This window comes from Prionailurus viverrinus, chromosome X (genome assembly GCF_022837055.1).
Source record: "Prionailurus viverrinus isolate Anna chromosome X, UM_Priviv_1.0, whole genome shotgun sequence".
Classification (NCBI taxonomy): domain Eukaryota; kingdom Metazoa; phylum Chordata; class Mammalia; order Carnivora; family Felidae; genus Prionailurus; species Prionailurus viverrinus.
The window spans coordinates 17495187-17514475 of record NC_062579.1 but is presented as its reverse complement, the minus strand read 5'-3'; the positions used below and the strand labels follow the sequence as shown (position 1 = coordinate 17514475).

General features: G+C 44.2%; 1 protein-coding gene across 9 annotated transcripts in view; it reads left to right on the top strand.

The window, feature by feature from the left end:
• Positions 1 to 19289, top strand: part of PCYT1B (phosphate cytidylyltransferase 1B, choline) — a 126036-nt gene that overhangs the window by 13584 nt on the left and 93163 nt on the right. For 6 of the 9 annotated variants that reach the window (XR_007148907.1, XM_047843660.1, XM_047843665.1 and 3 more), the window contains exon 1: positions 13720 to 13958. The exons of 1 other annotated variant lie outside the window; for it this stretch is intronic. Coding sequence is in view for 7 of the 8 variants with exons in the window: in XM_047843660.1 (XP_047699616.1) it covers positions 13842 to 13958 (117 nt within the window). In the remaining variant the exon portion in view is untranslated. Of the gene's footprint in view, positions 1 to 8145; positions 8234 to 13719; positions 13959 to 19289 lie in introns of those variants that run through there. 2 more of the 9 variants (XM_047843663.1, XM_047843659.1) reach the window with 1 other exon arrangement.

Genomic DNA, 19289 nt, shown 5'->3' with positions numbered 1-19289 from the left:
ATATGTACCATCGGTGCCAGCTTCCTGTGGTCCTTGTCCCCTACGCCAAGGACAGCAGGGCAACAAAAGAGGCCAGATGACCTCTAGACTCCTGCTGCTGAGGAGCCCATTGTAGATGGCAACTAACCGGTTTTCTACTCCGCAGGGCTGATGCGGAGGGGAACAGGGCCAGAAGCCCCATATCTCAGCAGAACTCAAGAGGCAGTTAGGAACTGCTTCCTGGGGGTCTCTCAGCGGGAGATAGGGACAAGTAGGAGGTGGCCTCCTAGCAGCTCCTAACAGGCTTCCCACCTCTCACGGTCTGCCTCTGCCGACTGACGGACACTCAGATGAGCCGCAGTTCAAGTCTTTGCCAGCGCTAGCCATGTGGACACATTCAATGTTGTCAGGCAGGGTGTCAGCGCAGACCCATTCCCCCATGTTGGAGGGCTGTTTCTGTGCATTGTAGGATGTTTAGCACTAAATGCCTGGAGCATCACCCGCACCCCCCCCCAACACACACACACGTGGTCAAGAAAAATATCTCCAGACATCACTAAATGTACGCTGGGGGGACAAAGTTGCAGCCAGTTGAGAAGCTGTCATCTAGAGCCCTATCCACTCCCCACACCCACACAATATAATTCATCTGCAAATACTTCAGTGCATATTTCTAAAATAAAGTTTTAAAAAAACATAAACATGGGGCACCTGTGTGGCTCAGTCGGTTGGGCATCCAGCTTTGGCTCAGGTCACGATCCCATGGTCTGTGGGTTTGAGCCCCGCATCGGGCTCTGTGCTGATGGCTCAGAGACTGGACCCTGCTTCGGATTCTGTGTCTCCTTCTCTCTGTCCCCTCTCTCCACTCGGACTCTGTCTCTCTGTCTCAAAAAAGTAAATAAACATTAAAAAAAAAATTAAAAACCCATAAACATGATATCAGTATCCTACCTGAAACATTTACTAATAATCCTACTACAGCATCCAGAAACTGTCCAAATTTCTCATTGTCTCATGCATGTTGTAATTTTTTTTACAGTGTTTTGAATTGCGATCCTAGTAATATGGGGTTTACATTGCAATTGATGGCTGTGTCTTTTAGATCTTGTTTAATCCTTAGGTTTCTTGCAATTTTTTGGTTGCAGCAACTAAGTTTGTCCTATAGAGCTTCCTACAATCTGGATTTTGCTGATTGCATCCCTGTGGTGTTAATGTACTCCTTTATCCCTTCTTTATTTCCCATAAATTGGTCTTGGATCAAGAGGTGTGATCAAAACCAGGTTCTATTTACTTGGGAAACTACTTGATAGGTGGTGCATGTGTCTCTCTCTGGAGTGTATGACATTGGCAGTTGTCTGTCTTTTTGTCATGCTGGCAGTTGTTGATGCCCCATGCCTAGATCCACTCATTCACGAGGGGTTTGAAAACAGGGAGAGTCTAATGCGTTACCTTCTTCATTACCTCCATACTTTCATCACTCATTCTAAGACGATCTGCTTCTCCTTACTACTTGGTCACTCAGAAGTACGTTTGTATAGAAAAGGTAAGATAAATGCCTGATTCTTTCCCTCTGGCTTCCAGTTTTCAAAATAATGCCTGTGACCCCTTGCAGCTGCCGATGCAGACAACTGACGTCTTTGGTTTGTTTGGGACTCTGTTCTATAGTATTATGAACTGGTGGATTTAAGCACAGTTGATGGATTTCAATACATTGCAGTTCTCATCCTTAACGATGCTTCAACTTTTCATCTTAGGCAGACAAGAGTGTTTCCAAGTTGACTCCTGAGTCCTTTGGACAATTTCTGTCGTTTTTGAAGACGGGATGGTAAAACGCATACACTCACATCTGTATTTTTATCTTCAGTTTTGCTCTACAACAGTGTTGCTCAAAGTCAAGTCAAGTTGAGGGCCTACCCTGGCCTACTGATTAGAATCTCTGGGAGTGCGGCCTGGGAAAACAGTTTAACAAACTCTCTGGGTGATTCTTATGCACATTAAAGTATGAGAACCTCTGCTCTAGAGAACTGACCTTAGAGCCTTGGGGTCACCTTTGTCACTTAAGATCTCTCGCCCTTCAGGAATTTCTTGGATGTCAACAGAGGGCACAATCAATCATCCTTGAGGGTTATTTCCTACATTTTTGAAATAACCTAAAGCCAATTGATAGTTTGATAGGTGAATAGTAATTCTGGAAATCTGGTTAATACCACTTTGGATAAAACAAATACTGATTTGGTTATATAAAAACTCTTTGTCTTTTTAAGATTTTAAATAATCTCTGTACCCAACATGGGGCTCGAACTCACAACCCTGAGATCAAGAGTTGCATGCTCTACAGCCCCCAAAACTGATTTTCAGAAGTGGCGTTATAAAATTTCCGTGATGCAAATTCCAGAAGATTTATTCCAAAAACGTTCTGAGCAAGGGTAGTATTTTACATGCTAGGGACTGCCATGGTTTAATGCTGATGGTTTTGTTTCTTTTGAATTCCTACACTTGAATGGTGTGGTGAGGTTCTCCAGGCTACTTTGAGGAAATAAAGGACTATCTTTCTTTCAAAGTGTGCTTATCTCATTCTTGCTTACTTACTTACCGAAGAGTATTTCTTCTGGTAGCCAGAGTGGGCTTCAGTGGAAGCACATTGACTGTCTACACTTACTGTCAAGTGCCATTAGGGAGTCATTCCACAGAGCCCCTCCCCTGGCACTGAAGTAGAGTAGGTGTTTCAAACGATCGCTTTTGGACACAGTGAAGGTTTTTACGTGGCCGCCTTCTTGGGATACATACATTAATAGGGTTTATTGTTTTCGATGCAAACAAAGCAGACATTCTTGGCAAAAAGTGAGTCCAATAGTTGAGCATCAAAACCTATGTCTTAATAAAGTCTCTCATCATCTCTGCTTCACTTCATCTCTGTGGCTCTAAACCTTTTTTGTTGTTGTTCTGCATTTTTAAAGTCTGTTTTTTTAATGTTCATTTATTTTTGAGAGAGAGAGAGCAGAAGCAGGGGATGGGGAGAGAGAGAAAGAGAGGGAGACACAGAATCTGAGGCAGGCTTCAGGCTCCGTCTGAGCTGTGAGCTGTCAGCACAGAGCCCGATGTGGGGCTCGAACCCGCAAACCACAAGGTCATGACCTGAGGCCCAAGTCGGACACTTAACCGACAGAGGCACCCAGGCACCCCCATTCTGTATTTTTAAAAGTCCTGATGCTGCAACCCACGCCTGTGAGGCCAGAATCTCCCGGGTGTGGGGACCAGGTTTCTATAGTTTTGAAAGCTCCCCAGCTGATTGTCATGTGCAACTGAGGCTGAGAACTTTGCGAAGTAAATCAGAGAGGATGAGAAACTTGATTAACACATGAAATGAGGCTCCTAAAGTGTCAGGCTCTCTTTTTTCAAGAATAAGACAGCGGAGACGGGCGCGCCTGGGTGGCTCAGTCGATTACGCATTCGACTTTGCCTCGGGTCATGATCTCACGGATTTTTGAGTTCGAGTCCCGCATAGGGCTCTCTGCCATTGATGCAGAGCCCACTTTGGATCCTCTGTCTCTCTCTCTCTCTCTCAAAAATAAATATTAAAAAAAAGAATAAGATAGTGGGTATACTTGTAGGCTGTTGGAAAGATTATTTCTCACTGTCACCACCTGATACTATTCAGACATTTACATTTCACCCACGGAGAAGATAACCTGGCGGGCGCACTTCTGTTTGTATTATGGAGGAAGAACCCGCCGGATGCTACTTTGGGGAAGATTTATTAGAGCATGTGGAGACATCATCGTGAATGAGTGTTTCCTGATGGCATCCTCCACTGGCACCTGCTGAATGAGTCAAATATGAGATTCACAGGGGCTTAAAAGGTTTTATCTGGTTAGGTTGTATCGTTCAATGTCAAACTAAGTGAAAAGCTTTCAACATGAAGGCTAGCCAAGGAGAGCAAATTGAGCAGAGCGCGGGAAATGTTGAGCTACAGCCACGGCCCACGATGAACACAGGCTTTGAAGTCCGACAGACCTGAGTTTGAAACTCAGCTCTGGGGGAGCCTGGGTGGCTCAGTCGGTTGAGCGTCCGACTTCGGCTCAGGTCATGATCTCGCGGTCCGTGAGTTCGAGCCCCGCGTCGGGCTCTGTGCTGACAGTTCAGAGCCTGGAGCCTGTTTCAGATTCTGTGTCTCCCTCTCTCTGACCCTCCCCTGTTCATGCTCTGTTTCTCCCTGTCTCAAAAATAAATAAAATGTTAAAAAAATAAATAAAATAAAATAAAAAAAAGAAGAGAAACTCAGCTCTGCCACTGACCAGCTCTGTGACCTTGGGAAAATTACTTAACCTCTCTATGCACTGACTCTTACCTGCAAACCTGGCACAGTGACTGTGCCTGACACAGAGCAGGGGTTTACAAATTACCATGTTTTAAAATTATAGGCAATGTACTGTTCAAATATCTGCACGTGAAATAGCCCATCTGATTCATGCTCAGGAATGTGTGGTAGGCAGAATAATAGCCCCCCAAAGATGTCTACATTCTATTTCCCGGAACCTGGGAACCTGTAACTATGTCACTCGACATGACAAAAGGGATTTCGCAGATGTGATTAAGTTAAAGATCTTGAGATGGCAGAGATTATCCTGGATTATCCGAATGCCTAATGGAATCGCAACGGTATTTTCAAGTGAAAGGGGCAGGCAAGAGAGTTAGAGAAGGTTGGCTATTGAAGCAGAGGCTGGACTGATGCAGTGCTGGCTTGGAAGATGGAAGGCACAGGGCTGTGAGCCAAGGAATGTGGGCAGCTCCAGAAGATGGAAGAGGCAAGGAAACAGATTTTTCCCCTAGAGCCTCCAGAAGAAATGCAGTCTTGCTGATACATGGATTTTAGCCTGCTGAGTTCCGTCAAGACTTCTGACCTCCAGAACTAAGATAAGACATTTGTGTTGTTTCAAGCTACGACGTTTGTAGTACATTGTTACAAACAGCAACAGGAAACTACTACAGAAGATAAAACCAAATCTCTCTTTTTTTTAAGATCTTATTTTTAAGTAATCTCTCCATCCAACGTAGGGCTCTAACTCACAACTCCAAGATCGAGTCCTACGCTCCACCGACTGAGCCAGGCAGGTGCCCCCAAACCAAATCTCTCTTTGAGCATTCAAAGATGCTGGGTGCAGATTTTGCAAGATGAAGAGTTCACTCTTGGGTCCGTGCCATTCAAAATCAGTATAAAGTGCAAGGACTGTAATAACGGTCTACCTGTGAATGAGTGCCCATCATCGTGGCACCAGGTGGCCTTGATCACTCACTTGCCAGTCAGGCACATTTGGATCACGTTCACAAGGCCCCAGGCACAATCCTCAGGACACAGCAGTATTTGCTGCTGTACTGGGAAACCGCGTCTGGTGGCAATGCAAGAAGGAAGCAAACTGGTTTCAGCATATCAAGAGCCAAGAAAGACAACCCTTTAGGAGTATCAGAGGAAGTATAAATTTGGTCAAGACAATTTGATAATAGTATTGAAAACATACACAAAAAGCCTTGACAATGCAAGTAGCCTGACTCAGCAATTCTACTTGTCGGAAAATTTATGGAAAAACTGCATTAGTATGCACGTCCTTCACCTGCATACAAAAAAAAAAAATCCTTCCATGGTTGCCATAATTACTTCTAGAATAACACTTGGGGAGACTGACGGGCGTATGGTAGTAAGTCCACTTACACTCCATAGGTAATTAAGACTGGCAGGTGTTTGTACTGACCACAGCTTGGTCTAGACTTGACCGTGTGTTAGATTAACCTTGGTGGTCCTTGAGCCACCTTTTCTACATTTGATCTTTTTCATGATACTCACCAAAATGGTGATTGTGACTAACACTTCCAATGCGAAGTCAGTGCCTGCCCTTGAACATTTATCATAAACTATCATCCAATTTTGTGGCTCAAATTAAAACTTTTCTATGTGTAATTGAGCCATTAAGTGGTGAAAATTACCTGTATTTTTACTTATCCACTGACATTCAGATAATATATTTGACATGCAAAAATTGTGAATCCAAATTGTGCTCATATTCAAGGGAGGAGTCTTTATTCATTTTTTTTCCTGTTGTGTCTGTTTCAGCCATATGTCTGGACCCAAACCCCATCACAGAGAGACCAAAATTTACACAATATTCTTGAGTATGATGGCGGCTGCATTTGGAGTTTTGATTAAACTGCACTACATGTGTGATTATTACTTGTAAACAGATGATTAGATATTAATTAGACAATAAGTGATTGTAAAGCACTTAGAAAGTAAAAGTGTTTATAAATACCACCAAGTAATAGCAACAATAATTGTTTACTGACTACACAGCTGCTAATGTCAATAAGAATGATTTATTCCAGCTAGGGCAACTTTAATTTATTAAAAAAAGCCCTGCTATCCTATCTGTTTTGCTATAGCAAAACAAAATGTACTTTATTTATAACTGATTTTATCACCAGCATTTAGATAAACACATCTCATATAGATAAAAACAAATTACCTCTTTTAGGACCTTCTCAAACACAGCCACAGCCACTATGGCATGGCGTCTTTGAATGCTAAGAAATGGAGCTCCTGACTGGTCATTTCTGACTTATGTCTCATGTTTATTTCTTTTAAATGTAAGATGTAAGATGACATCTCATTGGTGGCATTTTCATTCATGCAGGAGGTTAGTCATGTTGGGTCTGTGCAATTGTTCCCCAGCACCTTAAAGCAGTGCTTAAACTTGGGGTGCCTGGGTGTCTCAGTTGGTTGAGTGTCCGACTCTTGATTTCCACTCAGGTCATGATCCCAGGGTCATGGGATTGAGCCCAGCGTTGGGGTTAGCGTGGAACCTGCTTAGAATTCTCTCTCCCCATCAGCTGCTGGGTGGCTCAGTTGGTTAAGCGTCTGACTTTGGCTCAGGTCATGATCTCACGTTTCGTGGGTTTGAGCCCCACATCTGGCTCTATACTGACATCTCGGAACTTTGAACCTGCCTTGATTCTGTGTCTCCCTCTCTCTCTGCCCCTCCTCCACTCACACACATGCGCTCTCTCTCTCTCTCTCAAAAAAAAAAAATAAATAAACATTATAAAATTTTAAAACAGGATTCTCTCTCCCCATCTGCCCCTCTCCCCCACTCACACACTCTCTCTCTAAAATAAAAAATTTAAAAATTTAAAATTAAAAAAAAACAGTGCTTAGACTCAATAAATTTTGGTCAAACAAATGAGTTAAAGTTAATTCTTTTCTGATTATGACAGAAGCCCCAAAAGGAAGAAAGTCCCTGTTAAGGATAAAATAAAGCACCTTCATTCTATCTTCTTGATTTTGTTTTTCAAAAAGTAAGTTTTGAAGCTCTGACTACTTTTTATGTCTGACCATTATTTTTTTCCCCCTAATGGCCTTTATCGGCCTGGCTCTTGACCCACTGGTGAATCTGGCAATGCCTCTGTGTTTATTTTTCTGTTATAATTAAATGCAAGCACCTACAATGAGTCCAGGTCCATGGTTTTAGAGATAGGAAATGAAGTGAATGAATATAAGTGAAGAGTGCTTCATGTTACATGAATTCAATAGGAAAGCGGTGAAGGGGCTATTTTGGATGATGAAATATGCATGAGTCAGCTCAGCAGCATTGTTAACAAAGCAAATATAACTACATCAAAAAGGGAGACAGTGTAGTGTAGTGGAAAACAGAGTTGAACTTTGATTCAAGAGACCTGGATTCAGGTGATAGTTTGTCCCCCTTACTGTGTGACCCTACTCAAGTCACTTAACCTCTCTGATTCTGTTTGCTCATTTGAAAATTTTCAGTATGAAAACTTGTCTATCTCAGAGTGCTATTATGATATAATTTAATGTGGAAAAGCACCAAGTGAGGGGTGAAATGCTTTACAATGGAAAACATTTTTATTACCACAATTTTCCCGAACTAGGTGAAAAGGATTTATATGTGGGTTTCATTACTTAGTATGGTTGAATTTTTTTCTCGACTGGGTCAGGTCTCAGGCCCAAACCATAAGCCACATGTGGAAAACTGAGTAAGGGGCTCCAAATAGAGCCACGAATGTAACAAAATTCCATAGAAGGTCATAATGGTTTCCAGGAAACACTAAATTCTGTCCACTTTATGTTGCTCTTTCAATCTCCTTTCTTTAATAAGCTCCTTGCTTGGTAGATCTGAGGCAATGAGAAAAAATGAATGAGAAAGAAAAAGGGAAGGTGGAAGAAACAGTGAAGTCACGACTGATGGTAAGGAGGAGGGATTTCAGAGGAAGGAGGTTTCTTTTTTTTTTAATTTTTTTGTTAATGTTTATTTTTTAAGGAGAGAGAGACACAGAGTGTGAGTGGGGGAGGGGCAGAGAGAGAGAGAGGGAGACACAAAATCCGAAGCAGGCTCCAGGCTCTGAGCCATCAGCACAGAGCCTGATGCGGGGCTTGAACCCACAAACCATGAGATCACGACCTGGGCCGAAGTCGGATGTTTGACTGAGCCACCCAGGCGCCCCTGGAAGGGGGTTTTACATACGGCACTCTTGATAAATAGTAGGAGCAGTATAATACATGGAGGGACATACAGACTGTAGCTAAATAATTTAAAATTACACTACGGTTGAGCTAACATTTTTATACAATGGACATAAAATTTTCTAAAAGGAGGACTAAAGATTGGAAAATAAAAAAGGTAGAGAAAAGGCGTTTTGAAAGAAGAAGACTCTTAAGTGTAAGGCCTACTTCAAAAACACAGGCGAACAGACATTTCCATATGGTGTTATGGCTCATTTTTATCCATGTGAGTATATAAAAGACATTTTGCCATAAGAAACAGATATTAACTTTACGATGGGGCGCTGAAATAGTCTTAGTTGGAGATGTCCCGGGAGCAGATCTGAGACAAAGATTCAAGTTCCAGCAGTTTGTTTGGGAAGTGAGCCCAGGAAACAGCGGCAGCAGTGTGGGCAAGCAAGACGAGGGAATAAAGCCGGGCGATGGCGGGGAGCACTGTCAAGCCAGCCACACCATGGCAAGTGGAACTGAATCCCACTGGGGACCTCTGTCCACGGGGAGCACACGATTTGGAGTCATCCCACTTGAGGGCCGAGCCCACGGGGGTGTTTAGACTTTTGCTCCTGTCAGTCACTGCTTGAGAGCTCTTAGGGATTTGGGCTGTTAATTTCCCAGCCCCTCAGCTCTGCCTCCCCGGGGCTGCTGTTGGGGGGTCTCCCATGGCCAGAGCAAGCCCTCACACAGAGATGCAGTTGAGAGCAGGTGGCAGCGGGCCGGCCGTTGTCCACCACAGTGAGGCCTGGGGGGATCGGGCTCACACGGGCTCCTGCTCTAAAGAGATAATTTTAGTTCTTCCCTGCAGATCTTTGGGAATGGACTTTCAACAATATGATGTTGTTCAAGGGCATACTGCTTGTAGGAAGAATAATGTCATTTTGTAGGTCTCTTCTAAGCTGAAGTCTCTGCAGGCTGGTCTCCTCGTCTGCAGAGGGGGGCCCCTGTTGCTATCTGCTCAGCTGTTGTGGGACTTACAAGTAGCCCAGGATAAGTACCCAGCACAGTGCTAGGAATGTAAGAGGTACTCAGTAAATGGGAGAGATAACGACGGCTGTGCATGTGAGCGGCAGCGCCGATGTGCCGAGCTCTCACCGAAGCCGTGCCCTGCTCGTGCAGGGTACAGGACTCAGGACCCCTGGCCCCAAATGCTCCCTGGAGATTTTCTGGACAGCCTGCCTCCAACACGGATGCCTCTACTTATCCTAACTGGAGAGAGGACTCTCCCAGCTTGTCCCTCGCTTTTAGCTTTCTTGTTTCCTTTCACTGAGTCCCTGCCTCTTTGTTTATGTTCATGTGCCAACGTCTGTCTGCCTCACCCCGACCCCATACCCAGCCCTTCATACCGTTGGGGAGGAGGGGTGATGTTCATTCTTTTCCTGACTAAAAGGGTAATAGATGTTCATCTTTTACATACTTGTTATAGATACGAAGATACAAAAAAGAAAGCAAATATCGCCCCTGATCCCACAGCTTAAAGATGTCACTTTTCACATCTTGGTGTACTTCCCTGTGGGACTTGTCTCTAGGCATGTACATATCTTTTGGTATCTTATTTTGTGGTCTGCTTTTTTTGGTGATGTAATGTTAACATGTCGCCATAGCATTAGAATGGCTTCAAAAACATGACCGCTAACGCATGTATAACACTATATGAATGTATTTTGTTTTAACCATTACTCCTATTGCTGTAAGTTCTATTTTTTTTTTGTGCCTGTTATAAGTAATTCTGAATTAAGCGTCTTTGTACGTAATTATTTGTGTGCTCCTCTGATTATTTCTTTGGCGATAGGTTCCCAGGAGGAATTCCTAGGTCAAAGGGCATGCATGTTCTAAAGGCTGTTAGCATGTACTGACAAATGTCCTCCATGGAGTTTTTAACAATGTTAACACAGGTATAGACTTGTGTAACCATTACTATATCAGGATAGGGAACAATTCTATCACCCCCATAACTTACCTTCTGCTATCCCTTTACAGTCATCCCCTTCCCCTCTGCTAACCCCTAGAGGGTTGCGGAACATCTAATTCCATACTGTGGAATTAACTGGTCATTCTCAGCTAATCACCTTAACAGCATGTGGAAGCCCCCACGTTAAAATTACTCCCACAAGGACCCTGCTGGACACCAGGACTCTGCTAAATAGGCAGGTGAGCAGATGAGCCTTCCATCTAGAATTCCCTTCTAGAAAGGGAATTCGAGGACCAATTAGGAACAAAGCTGGCAAGTGGCCCAGAACCTAGTGGGGGTTAAGGGGGGTTAAGTGCTTTCCAATGGGACCGTGTGGCTCTAGACAGTGTTTCTCAAGCTTTACCAAGTGGCAGAACCTGCAGATTTCACGGAAACACAGATTCCTCGTCGCCACCGCCACCGTCTGATTCAGTAATCTGTGGCAGGGAAGGAATAATTTCTGACAAGTTCCCAGGGCTGCTGTTGTGGCTCCTTTGGGGACCACATTTGGGAACTGCCACTGTAAGGTAAAGAAAATATTGAGATGAGATGAACAATATCACTCCCATATCACCCAGCACAGTGGGAAAGGACCTCTTAAGTGTATTGTAGGGTTTGGCTCTTCCAGGCTTGTTAGAGATAAACTTGCAGCTTGAGGTGTTTTGTGTTTCCAGGAGGGCAGACAGGGCAGGAAGGAAAGGCTAGGAAGTGGGTGGGAGGACCCCTTTTCAGATGACCCAGTGTCACTGGAATTACTGCATCACTGGAGCTCTCTTAAGCATAGGTAATAATGGGGATGTCAGATGATGCCATTCTCATTTAAAGCGCCAGGATGTGTAACTGAAAATCTATGCTGCAGAATCCATTTTCTTTTTTTTAAGGCTAGCTCTCTTGATTTGAGGGGCAATGAAAATAATGCCCCTATATGAATATGCCACATTCTAATTTACAAAGCGCTTTCACATAATATTTATTTGGTCTCCCGAATTCTGTGAGGGAAGCAGGACAGTGTTTTTATCCCACCCTTTTTAAAATTTAAATTTTAGTTAACATGCAGTGCAATATTGGTTTCAGGAGTAGAATTCAGTGATTCATCACTTACATACAACACTCAGTGCTCATCACAAGTGCCCGCCTGAATGCCCATCACCCATCTAGCCCATCCCCCACCTACCTCCTTCTGTCAACCCAGTTTTTTCTCTGTCATTAAGAGTCTCTTATGATTTGTTTCCCTCTCTTCTCTCCCCCCCAACTCCCATATGTTCATGTTTTGTTTCTTAAATTCCACATACAAGTTAAGTCATATGGTATTTGTCTTTCTGTGACTTATTTCGCTTAACATAATACATTCTAGCTCCATCTATGTCATTGCAAATGACAAGATTTCATTCTTTTTAATGGGTGAATAATATTCCATTTTGTGTTTGTGTGTGTGTATACACTTCTTTATCCATTCATCAGTCGATGGACGTTTGGGCTCTTTCCATAGTTTGGCTATTGTTGATAATGCTGCCATACACATCGGGGTGCATGTACCCCTTAGAACCTGTATTTTTGTATCTTTTGGATAAATACCTAGTAGTGCCATTGCTGGATCATAGGGTAGTTCTATTTTTAGTTTTTTGAGGAAGCTCCACACTGTTCTCCAGAGTGACTGTACCAGTTTGCATTCCCATCAACAGTGCAAGAGGGTTCCCCTTTCTCCCATCCTTTGGACTATTGGTTCTCGAAGTATGGTCCTTGGACCTGCAGCATTAATATCACCCGGGAACTTGTTAGAAATGCAATTGCTGGCCTGACACCAGACGTACGGAATCAGGTCTTGAGGGGCCAGTAATTTGCATTTTTAAGAGTTCCCAGATGATGCTGATGTTGGTACTGCTGATCCTGGACCACACTTGGACGAAAAACACTGCTATAGATTAAGATGAAAGATCTAGAAACCTAGGGACTTGTCTTATGAGGACTCCTACCTAGGTGCTTTTTCTACTACTACACCTGCTGCATCCCAGCTCCCACCCCCATCTGCCGCAAATCTTTCCAATCCTTGCAACTCTGCTTATGAGTTTGAGGCCCTCGGCAATTACTCTCAATTGCAATTTAAATGGGACTAATAATAGGATCGACTTTGGGTTCTAACGGAGATTAAACAAAATCTGGGTAAAGCACTGTGCCTGTGCTTTAGAAATGGTAGCAACTGCCATGATTTTTATTAATGTTACTATAAGTGTGATATTTCACCAGAACGAATACCTTTGTAAGTTCTTTGGAACGCCCCTCTTACAATGGGGGATATTCATGGATGATTTAGACATTAAGGCACATCATCACTAACACCCCAACTGGAATGTTTGTGTGACTGGCATGAGCATTTGGCTGAGAGCAGGGTGCTTAGGAAATGGGACCCAGGACTGGTAAAATAGGAACAGAGGAATAAGAGACCAGTGTATGGAACAAGACTTCATTGAGGAAACTCAGAATAGCCGGGGAGAGGGGAGAAGTGGTTGAGGGAGGAAGCAACTGGGAGGCGGGTTGTCAGACAATCTACCTCCTTCAAAATTCCTCTCAGGGCAGCCCCAGGGGCAGGATCTGGAGCTACACCAGGCCTGGGGGTGGGGGTGGGGGGTGCTGCCAGTGCTCTTGTTGCCGTCAAGGGGATGAACACTCAGGTGCCCACAATAAGTGCCCTGAGGGGCTCTCTCAGGCCAGCTGGCAATCGTGGGCACAGGGAGTTTGGGCCCAAATGTTGCTTTGTCTTCAGGGTGACTGCTATTTAGCAAAATTCTGACTATAGCACATCAAACACTCACGCCAGGGACACGGTCCTTTTTTTAATGGAGGTCTGCTACGTCCTTCCTCGAGGAGTCCCGGACCCCTCAGGAAGCGGTTTTATTCTATCTGGCTAGTGCAGCGCGGGTCCCTCGCCCCGCACGGACAGAGACCTTTGCAACTGAATCAAGCGGAAGAAACAAAAGCAGCAAGTTCGGACCCCGTGGGCACGGCCGGCCAGCCAATGGGGCCCCGCCGCTCCCCGGCGGAGTGGTACTATGATGACAGTAGCCAACCAGCGCGCTCCATGCAAATGAGGTACTGTATCCCGCACCCGCCGCACCAGTGCCGTCTGGTTGTTATAGTGATAAACTGAGGCCTTGCCTTTTGGCTTCTTGGGGAAGGAAACGGGAGGGGGTGTGTGGGGGGGTAACCTCTTCACTTCCCCCAGGGAAGACAGAAAGAAGGGGCGAAGAAGGGGGATGGGTGAAGAAGAGAAAAATACGTGACAAAGAAAACATTCTCTGCCTGGGAGGAGACTCACAGAGGGTGTAGAGCTGGAGGGAGCATTCACTGGCCATGCCAGTACTTACCACTGATGCTGAGTCAGAAACAGGTATCCCAAAATCCCTTTCCAATGAGCCTCCCTCAGAAACCATGGAGGAAATAGAGCACACATGCCCACAGCCTCGACTGGTAAGTAAAGACAAAGGATGCAAATGTTATGCTTGGCTATGGCACAAAAGAGTTCCTTCTGCGCCTGCAGCCAGCGAGGAAAACGATGCTTGGAGGATTTTCATGTAAATGAGAATGGAGCTACCGCCTAATCCTTCTCAGCTGTTTATACTTAGCTTCTATACCGGGCGCTGCTCTCAGCTTACAAAGCATTATTGTATTGGCTGGGTAGGAAACGGGCTGTTTGGGCTATGCTGTTTTTCTGCCTTGGGAGGAGGGGATGGCCTTTTTCCTTTTAGGTGTCTTCTCGTCTGAAGATAAAAATCCCACAGTGCGTTTTAAAATGGTATTCGCTTCGCAAAGCTTGGGACGAGTCTGTTGTTAAGTTATAAATTCTAGCTGAGGAACGATTCGGTCCCCAACTCATTTTGGTGCCTAATGCCAATTTTGGAAAAATGAAAACGATATGGAAGCAAAACTTCCCCATTCGTTTGAACATTTCAAAATAAATAAGTAAAAGGGTCCCTCCGTGATGCATTTAGAAGCAAGGTGCATTTTAAATGAATCCTAAGCATTTCCAGAGTGTGCTGGGAGGGTTTGTCTTCAGATAGTAGAAACCTGGGGAAGCTGCATTTACTACTTAGAAACGGGTTGCATGCCTTTAATAATGAAAGTGTGGAAACGGGGGCGCTCGGAGCTTCCTTCCATCTCAGTGACTGGTATCCCAAATTTCATGAGTTGTTTCTGCCCTTGTGCATGATTATTTTAGCAGGTGTGGAAGATGGTTGTCAACCACCTGAGCTTAGTATATCCTCAAGGAATCAAAAACACCAAATGGGTGGTGGGTTTTCAGTGTCCTGAGGTCCTGTGAAAGTTGGAAAGACCTCTCTTCCAACTCTCAAGTTCAAGTGACAGACTAGTTAGAACAATCCTTTTTGTAGTCGTTTCCCCCAAGTTAAAAGGTGGAATATTTTGATTGGCCCAGGAGTTTGACCCTGGGAAGAGGTTTTTAAGAAAGTATTTTGTGATGTAGCATTTTCTGTGAACTCTGTAAATGAAGGCTCACAGATTCCAAGGCCAGCCCATCATGGAACTGCTTTTTCTTCATAAGGGTTACAAGGGTTCAAAGGCAGGCTTAGAACAACTTCCAAAAACATTTGGAATTTCCGAAAACACAAGAAATTATATTAGAGTGCTGTGGGCTTTCATTCACTGTGTTTCTGTTTTATAAAATATATTTTTCTTAGGGCAGTTTAATATTAATGTGTCCCGCATTTGAGCCACTTACTGAGTGGCATACGTGATGTAGGGCCTATGTTCTCGTGGGATATAAACCATTCCAATAAGTTTCTTACCGCACGATTCCTCTGAACCACTAAAGAACTCCTGATTGAGCGTTGAAAAAACAACACAAATGACCACTTAAAGCCTGTAACAAAGATGGTGCGAAGATGGTGCAGGGGAGAGAGAGGCAGCATCAAATTCCAGTTTGTATCACTTGACTCTCCTGCTCACTTCTTTTCCTTCCCTTTTTGCCTTTGAACTCTTCTGCCCCTTGGTTGATTCTGAGAGGGTGGGCAGAGGAAGTCAAGGGAAGGAAGAAAGTTGAAGTACTTGGCACTGTCACTTGTGACGTCTCATCCCGGAGGTGGCTCTAAAGAGTCCTGCAAAGCTGGCAAGGTTACACCTGCACCTCTGTGCTGTTTTAGAAATAAGGAAATGGATGCTCAGAGAGGGTGAGTGACTTTCCCAGAGTCACACTGCTTCGAAGGAGTTGAGCTGGGATTTGAAGATCCCAAGTGGAAGATCTTTCCTGTACAACACACCCTGGAGTGAGGTACATTCCCTTCCCATCTTTTTGCCAGTTCTAACCTAAAGTAAGTGCGGGTGTGTATACAGAAGCTGAACTGGTAAAGTAATGGCTTCGGTCTACCTTTGATTAAAACACACACACACACACACACACACACAAAAAAACTTTACAGGGGGCGCCTGGGTGGCTCAGTCGGTTGAGCCTCTGACTCTCGGGTTCAGCTCAGATCATGATCTCACTTGTCGTGGGTTCCGGCCCCACGTTGGGCTCTAGGCTGACAGTGCAGAGCCTGCTTGGGTCTCTCTCTCCCTCTCTCTCTGTCCCTCCCCCACTTGTGCTGTCTCTGTATCTCTCAAAATAAATGAATGACCTTAAGAAGAATTAAAAAAGCTTTCCAAGTTGTCTATCATTGTCATGGGCTACTGAAAATTTGGTCGGTTTAAATCAGGGCTGCAGCCAATTTATAATCCACTACTCAGGTTTTAGAAACTCCTTTTCTCAGCAAACTTTGATCACTGTAGGGGTATATTCTAAGTTTGGATTTACACTTGAGGGCTGGACTTTCCCTTGCTAGTGATTTTACTTGAACAGCTAAGCTCATGTTAACCACTTAATAACAAAGATTGTTGAAGAGAGAGTGGCGAGGGAAAATGTCAAATAGCATTTCTTTTTATGGTTTTTAGTAGTTTCTGTTGATCCTTAGCTTTGCTAATATCCTCACATTTCAAATTGCATAAATTCTTTGTTATGCCCAGCACCCACGCATAATGATCAAAATCGCACATGGGTCACTGGCGCCACAACCGTCAGCAAGGTATGACTGCTGAGTTCCAAAGTTACTTAAAGTTCATGAAAAACTTAAGAGATTCCCCTCCAGAGGACAGGATCCTTCTCCCACTTATTTTCAAACGTGAATTCATACAGTTTAGAGGAAACAGGACTCAGTAACAAAACATCATCTTAAAGTAGCGGGTGCCGGGGTGTTTCAGTCAATTGAGTGTCCGAATCTTGATTTCAGCTCAGGTCATGATCTCGCAGTGATCGGTGATCGTGAGATTGAGCCCCGACGTGCTCAGCGCTGAGTGAGGAGCCTGCTTGGGATTCTCTCCCTTTCTCCGTCTCCCTCCTCCTCCCTCCCTCTCCCTCTGTCTCTCTCGCCTGATCACACATTCTGTCTCTCTCTCTCTAAAACAACAACAACAAATTTTTAAAGTAGCAATTAGCAAAGTAGTTCTCTTTTTATTAGCTGAGACCCACATTGGCTCCCCAAACTCACTCTGACTTTACCTAGGGATATGGAAGAGGAAATTTCTGGGTAAATAAAGGGCCATAAAGCTTTACTGCAAGACCTGGAGTGTGCACTTAGGTTGCTGAATGCCATTGTCTGTAAGTAAAAATTTTATTTAAATCTCAGCAGTTGTGTCAAATGCCCTTTTGTAATGAACTGTGCTCTCTTTTTAGTGTGGCACTTGGAAAGCTGTGCGCAGTATTCCTGTGTCTATGTGCGTTTGCCTATATATTTTCCGCGAAGCTTCTCTTGTGATCCTGCTGAACTCAGCCCACGTTGATTGAGTACCTACTACATGTTGAGCTCTGAGCCCTCAAGCAGTTTGTGATCTGGGGATTCTAGAAGAGACTGGCACATAAACAGATAGTTTACCTACAGGATGATAAGGGCACTGTGTGCTAAGAGGTGTGTTATCAGGTGCATTGGGGGCAGAAAGGAGTGTGGTGACCTCTCCACGAGTCAGTTTCCTGGGGAACGCGGAGTAGAAGCCAGTCTTGTCATCACTGTATCTCTGGCCTCTAATACAGAGCCTGGTATAGCCCTTTAAGGAAATGAGGCGTGAAGCTGGTGCACATAAATAAACGGGCCTTAAAACAATCTTTATTTTATATCCTTGTAACTAGCAAATTGATAAGGATATTGAGGGTGCAGTGCGGTCATGTTCAAGGGGAAATTTTTCTGAAAGGAATATTTATAGTTTTTCCACCTGCCTTCTTTTTCATTGAAAAAATATATAAGAAAGGAGCGGCGTAAATAGAATTAAGTAACGCTGATTAAATTAGAAAAGAAATAACAAAATTACCTAGGTTTTCTGATCAAGCTTCTATCTTGGGATGTAATCGTATTACCCCTACTACTTTACCATGGTGCTCAGGTTTGGGATGTGTCTGACAACTCTTCTTTCCATCGTTACAGCGTTTATTCTTGATCCTTCACTTGTTGTCCCTTCTTTGCTATTTTCTTGCTTCAACATGATGCAAGGTGACTCATAAGCTTGGCTGTCAAGGAGAGAAACTGAGTGGTCAGGGGTGGTGTGGATGTACTAGCCCTTCTCCAAGACCCAATTCCTGAGGGGTGAGTACCCCTTGTGGGCAAGGACAGTGCCTTCATATCTCCCCAGCTCTCAGACTGTGCCTAGACAAATCCTCCAGGTCCAGCAAGTACCCCATGAACCCTTTTGAATAAGGCCCAGCCCTCCCCCCGCCCCCCGCCCAAAGCTGTCTGCTTAAGGATTTGGTTGACGACCTTGGTCAAGTTCTTCTAGGAGTGCCTTGTACTGTCAGAAGGAAGTTGTAATTCTAGCCTGCAATAGTCACTTCCATGAAGATGGGTGTACCACGAACCAACTGAAAAGGCCTTGGAAATAAAAAAAAGGGGGCTGGTTCGATACGCCACATTAGCAGGAGTTCATTTCGGGCTTGACTTCAAAGTGGAGCAGTGCCAAGAGACTGCTGTCTTGAAGAAGGTGCATTATGTCAATTGGGAGGTAGGATGCTCACCCGCTGATGATCAAAAAGATGACTGGATTTCCAGAGACATTGGTGGCTTCCTTTAGTAGTATCACCATCTATTTAACCCCTCAGAGCAGCATATATTTTAAAAGGGAGATACTTAATGTTCTGTGTTGGTGAAAGTAAATATGAGTTTCCTTGGGTATTTACTGTGGTCAGCTGGAATCATGCCCAAGGTTATTATCAGACATTTTCCTGTTGGTTTCAGTCCGAATGCAGCTTCCATTTCTTGCAGATCGATACTAGCCAGGTGTATTGTTGAACATGGAACCAGTGAATTAGTTTCCTCCATTCTCTTAAGTTGGTTCTTGTGCCAGCCCCCCATTTGCCTAATGCTAAAGTCCTTATGGAAGAAATAAATCTCAGTTGGTAAGAAGATGGGTAGGTTCTTTGTTTCATTTTGGTGTTTGAGCGTGTAGAAATGAGAAGGTTGTGTGTGTCTTCACCCAGGCAGTGAGGAGGATTTAAAGCTGATTCAGTGATGCAGGGCTTTAGAAGGTAACAGAGAAAACTCAGTCCCCTGTCAGCCGGTTCCAGTTAGCCAGCCCGAGAGCAAGTTCTCTGTGTAGTAATGCACCAGGTGCTGTGGGGAAGAGTAAGAGAAGTAATTCACAGCCCCTACCCTTGAATATCATGTCCACTTAACAGGAGACCGTAGTTTGGGATGTGGAAGCATGCCAGGATGCTGAAATCCCTTGTGAGAGAGTTTTTTTTTTCTTTTTGGTACATTTGACATTAAT